Source organism: Meleagris gallopavo, chromosome Z, assembly GCF_000146605.3.
Source record: "Meleagris gallopavo isolate NT-WF06-2002-E0010 breed Aviagen turkey brand Nicholas breeding stock chromosome Z, Turkey_5.1, whole genome shotgun sequence".
NCBI lineage: Eukaryota > Metazoa > Chordata > Aves > Galliformes > Phasianidae > Meleagris > Meleagris gallopavo.
The window spans coordinates 25,394,424-25,400,177 of record NC_015041.2 but is presented as its reverse complement, the minus strand read 5'-3'; the positions used below and the strand labels follow the sequence as shown (position 1 = coordinate 25,400,177).

Genomic DNA, 5,754 nt, shown 5'->3' with positions numbered 1-5,754 from the left:
AGACATTGAAATTTTGTGGCATTACAAAAGGTACAAAAGGTAGCTGTTAAATACATTAACTCCATAAGTACCAGAGAGAGTTCAAGTGCTACTGTGCTTCTGAAAACAAAATGGAGCTCATGCAAAGTGTTTTGTTTCTGATGTTTAAAAAAATAAAAAAATTTAAAAAATCCTGATACAGTACCCTCTCTCCTGTCATGGCAAATGGAGCGTTGAACCACTGTTCAAAGGTGCTACAGCTCTTGAAAATGGTTGGAAGAAGAAAATTGAGAAGAGCCCACAGTTCAGGCAATTTGTTCTGCAATGGTGTCCCAGTCAGCAGTATTCGTCTAGGGGCCACATAGTGAGTGTTTAAGACTTGAGTCAGTTTGCAGTGATGATTCTTCATTCGATGACCTTCATCTACTATCATGTATTTCCATCGAATCTGGAAAAAGGAAAAAGAAAAAAAAGGAAAGTTGGCAAAGCTAAGCCTGACAGAAATTCTTCCCAACAGGTGTAGATCAAAAATATTTCAAATGTGAAACATCAATCAAGGAAATAAAAATATACTGAGCATTATCGAAGCATGGGTGGCCTTAACAGCAGAAGCAGAAACAAACGCTAGCTATGCTGAACTCAATCACGATTCTGAATTTTCACCTGAATTGCACAAAAAACTGCTAATTCCTCATATTTCTAGGAAAGAATTTGGGATATCTACTACTAAAGGTCAGAATATGATTTAGATGGGAAGAAAGAGACTACGATTTTCAAATAAATCTGTTTGCAACAACAACCTTGAAAAAAGACAAAACAATTTTCAATCAAAATAACTAAGCTTTCAAGGAACAGCAAACCCTCAACTTTGCTTTGATTCAACTAGTGTTATGTTTTGACTTGAAAATGAAGCAGGATAGTTAAGATCATCTCTGTTACTACACCACTTCAAATAAACTTTCTAGTTTTTAATGCAGAAGTTGAGAGTCACAGCAGATGCTGAAATAAAGTTGCTCATATTGTCAGTTATTATCTGTACTACAACGTGAGCAGTTAACAAAAATACCATAGTCATGATCATATGACTAGGAACGTCTCTGTTTGTAGTCCTCGTGTCCTTCATAGATGCTAAGTAATTCCATTCAATAAGACAGGTGGAATGCCTGTTCTGTTCTTCTATCGTTTAGGAACTCTGCAGTCTTAAACTGTTCTCAAGGGTTCAGAATCATGCTAATAAAATGAAATGTCTTTGTATTAGAGAGGAAAATGTCTCATGCAAGTATGTAGCTAAGTAACACAATGAAGTAAAATGAAAAGAAACAACAAAAAGTAGGAGCACAAGGCAAAATTCCATCTAGAGTACTGCATCCAGGCCTCCAGCACAAGAGGGTTGTGGAGCTGTTAGTGAGGGTCTAGAGTTATAAAGATGTTCAGAGAGCTGGAGCACCTCTCCTATGAAGAAATGCTGAAAGAGCTGGGGTTGTTCGTGAAGAAAAAACTCTGGGGAGACCACATTACAGCCTTCCAGTACATGAAGGGAGCTTACAAGCAGGAGAGGGATCGATTTTTTACATGGTCTGATAGTGACAGGGCCAAAAGGAATGGTTTTAAACTTAAAAAGCAGAGATTTAGATGCTAGGAGAAAATTTTTTTCTCACAGGGTGGTGAGACATTGGAACAGGCTGCCTAGAGAAGCTGTGGATGCCCAATGCATGGAGGTGTCCAAAAACAGGCTGGATGTGGCTTGGGGCAGCTCAATCTAGTGGTGGCAACTCTGCCCACAGCAGGGGGTTGGAACTAGGTGATCTTTAAGGTCCCTTTCAACAGTCATTCTATGATTCTATGTTTCTGTGTTGTGTAACATATGAAAATATCTCATACATCTTGCCGTTAAGAGACAACAGTCATTATTACCTTAGCAAGAATATGTTTGTCCTTTATTATGTACTCATACGTAGTCAAAAGAACATTAAATTTTCCACTTCGAAGCTGAGGAACAAGTGAACGGCGCATTGCAGGTGTACCCTAAAAGAGAGATGGAAATGAGTATTTCGTTATTCATTCATCCGAGGAAGTAATCAGGTCCATCTATTTAGAAATAAGTAGACACAGAGCAAGCACATGAACTAGTAATCCTATAGTATTGCAAATAATTTATTCATATATTCCAGACTTACTCAAAGTCTTTCCTCTAACTTGTTGCTAGAATATACAATCTTTTTCTTTTTTAAATATCAGGGAATGAAAACATGCTAGTCTAGTCTTAATACTAATTGCCTTCCTCATCACTACTACGGTAATCAAAAGGCAAAGTAGTCAGCTATGTATAAAATGGGAAGTATTGCTCATTTGTATTGCTCTCATTAGAAGCTTTGCAAAATATGGTAATTAACAATTTTCTTCTGCATTTCACTATCTGAAAGCAATTATAGTTCATTACAGTCATCTTCTCAGGATGATTAACTCTCACTGCTTGCACATGAAATATATGTGACCAATTTGGAAAAGCATGCAGAAGCAAGGGAAGAACAGTCTCTATTCTCAACCCTTCACATTTATAATCACATAAAAAGTGAATCAAACCTTGTAAGATATCTTCACCACAGAAGGAGCCCACTTGTCAAATTCGTACGTCCAGTTGGATAACGTCCTACCATAGATGAAGAAATACTTCATTAGTTGTAATTCAAATTGTAATTCACAGTGGATGCTTAATTTTCAACACATTCCATATAATCAATCCCCATAATTAAATTAAGTAAATTAAAGAAAATAAAAATCATATACTGTAATAAAAATCAAGCATTTGAGAGAAATGGAAACAGAAAAAAAATGAGAAAAATATCTTTCAGCTCACATTCAGAAGCCTCTTCGAAATCAATTCAGAATTGTATTTTATAGTAATATTGATATTCTGGAGCATATTATGGACAAGAAAGATAAACCAGAATATAAAATATATTTGTGAATTATTTTACATTACTTAGAATCCACAAAGTGAGTCTGTAACTTGTAAAATACAACCTTATGATGTTGACAGTAGAATTCATCTATTTTCCATTGTAATTACATTAATGTCATTGAGTGCAACTATGAAGGTCCTGACATCTGCACTTTATTTCTACCACAAGGTCACAACAAACAACTTTTTAAGTGCAGCAAAAGTAGATTCTTTCAATAACTAAATCTTCAAAGCAATGGCTATTAATGTTAAAATATGGAAAAAGACAGAAAAGAAGCCTTTTGTAATGCCTATAGGAATTTCAGCTCTTCTCTTTCAGAAACAGGAAAAAAGCAATAGTGAGTACTCAAATGAAATTTTACAATTTTACTGTGCCTGTAAGAAAACACATATTAATAACATCCCTTATTTTTGACTTCGTTTTACTTTATAGGGTTTCTTCTTGTCATTTCTGCTCACACTAGAGCATGTCATATGTCCTCATTGAAAAAGGTATAGCTATGATATTTATGCTGCTTAACTACTAATGCAACACAGTGAGAAAACAGGATATTTCAAAAGAAATCATAAAAGATGGCCATGAATAAAATATATCCCAATCCTACAGCACTTGCATGCTCTACACAATCAGTGGATGAATTATCTTACAATAAGGACAAGGAACTTCTGTATATAAATCAAGACATTTATTATGTACTCACAAATATAAGAAAACAAATCCTTTAGATACTACATTCATTTTGCAATACCTAATGGCTTTTCTTTAAATACAGCATTTCAAATCACTGGAACTCACACCTTGCCTTTGGTGAAAGCAAAATTCATTGCAAAAAAATCTATAAAACAAGTAGAATCTTGGAAAAGGAATAGGTGGCGATAAGACAGATTATTACAGTCATAATACTGCATAACTGACCAAGTTGTTAGAACTATAATAAATGAATGAGGTTCTCTACTTACGAAAGAGGAACAATGATGAGATAGGGGCCATTGAGCCTTTTGTGCTCCATCAAGTAAGTGATAAGTGCAATAGTCTGTATTGTCTTTCCCAGACCCATTTCATCAGCTAAAATCCCATTCAGATTGTTATTATAGAGTGAAACCATCCATTCCAGTCCCTGAAGCTGAAATGAAGAATAATATTTTCTGTTATTAAATACATGCACAACTAGTTAACATCAACAGTAAAAATCTGACAATTCTCATGACCTGCCTAGATAAATGCTGGATTTCCTTCAATAACACTATGAGCATGAGAATCCCTGCCTATCTTAACTCCTTTTCTCTCTTTCTCTTCTAACCCTAATCACTCACTACTCACTCCCCACCCTATCTAAACAAAAATAAGCAGATACAAACAAACAAACAAAACAAAAAATCATTCAGTATTGTTCCTGGCAGTAGCTATATCAAAATCTTGTCTCCTGCTGACCAAAAAAGACCAAAATGTAGTCAAATTTTATACATAGAGAAATATTTTCTCATTTTTTTGCAGAAAGAAACACAGGCACTCTTTTATAAGGCTGATGAACACCTGACATTACATGAGTTTCTCCCTCAGTTTTAGCATTAATGAAATCAAAAGTTTTTTGCGCATTTTTAATACAATTTGTCTGCCTCATAAAAAATCTTCTAAATCTTCTAAAACCTGCTGATTCTGTGCAACACTTATAAATCTCTCGTATTTGGTAAGCCCTCACACTTCCCAATTGCATCACTGATGTTCTAAGCCTCTTGTAGCAGACATCAGTACCTGGCTGTTAGTATTTCCATGTCAGATAACACCCCCTTTCTACAATTATGCCTTGTATATAAAAATCCCAGAGCTGGAAAGAATCCAGAGTACTGTAGCTAAGAAATATCTGTGTAACAGGAGACCTTTATATTTCAGAGAGCATTGCTAGAAAGCAGAGCCATAAGCACAATTACATTTTAGGATTCAGATTACTGACTTGTCACGTGGTCTTCCATGTGTGTACGTATCTGATTACTTATACAATTGCAAAGTTGTAAGTTTCTGTTTCTAAGATCCAGACTTTCAGTGTGTCTCATGCATGCAGAGAAAACTAAATTATGAAGTCCAAGAAAGTTGAGAGAGAAAACAATATATGTCTGAAGTAACCTTCCACTGTCTCTGCAAGAAAATATTCAAAATAATGTTGCTGATTTACTAGCTTTATGTATGTGCTGACTGATTTACATCTGGGTACTAAGTTCTCTAGAAACTAATTTTATTGAACTCAAAACATCAAGAACAGATCAGAATTTATTCTGCAACTGTATGTTTCACTTACAAGTAGTTTCAGAATTGAGGACAGGGACCCAGTCCCTCCTGTATCATTCAACTTTCTCCCCTGACATATACGGGTACTGTTATGTCAAGAAAAGACAATCTAACCAAACTTGACAGTAAGAAATATGGAAAAGCAGAAAAAAAGTTAAGAAGGAAAAAGGATATAAAATACAAAGGGAAGTACCTGCAAAACACTGAAATCTCCTTCAAAACATTTCTGCTAAAACCAAAGACAAGCCTTAACACTCTTGCCATAAACTCTTTTGCCAAATGTCTCTCTTATTTCGTGTAGTGGTCATCATCGAATAGAAAAGATATAATGAAGAACAAAATTCCCAGTTCAATTGCTAGATATCACTTAAATAGCTGAAGGATCTGCTCTAATTGGTAATTTCTGCCAGTATTTGTCTAACTCCACAGATTGAATTATTTTACTCTGTGATACACAGGGAAATTGCACTGCAAAACACAGATCACCATGAGTTAACAATATCTCTATGCTTCAAAAAATAATTAAAGT

General features: G+C 35.0%; 1 protein-coding gene across 1 annotated transcript; it reads right to left on the bottom strand.

Annotated features, from left to right (window-relative positions):
• Positions 1-73: 73 nt before the first annotated feature.
• On the bottom strand, positions 74-4,093 carry LOC109363954 (probable global transcription activator SNF2L2). Its single transcript, XM_019610457.2, has 4 exons — positions 3,902-4,093; positions 2,563-2,629; positions 1,894-2,004; positions 74-427 (listed from the first exon to the last, which is right to left on the bottom strand). The coding sequence occupies exons 1-4, from the start codon at positions 4,045-4,047 to the stop codon at positions 89-91; spliced, it is 663 nt and encodes a 220-aa protein (XP_019466002.1). The 5' UTR covers positions 4,048-4,093; the 3' UTR covers positions 74-88.
• Between the last annotated feature and the right edge of the window lie 1,661 nt (positions 4,094-5,754).

Coding starts and splice junctions, on each gene's coding strand:
- LOC109363954 (XM_019610457.2), bottom strand. CDS start 4,047: ATGGTTTCACTCTATAATAACAATCTGAATGGGATTTTAGCTGATGAA. Junction 2,630..3,901: donor CTCATCATTGTTCCTCTTTC/GTAAGTAGAGAA, acceptor CATCTATGGTAG/GACGTTATCCAACTGGACGT. Junction 2,005..2,562: donor TGGTGAAGATATCTTACAAG/GTTTGATTCACT, acceptor TCTCTCTTTTAG/GGTACACCTGCAATGCGCCG.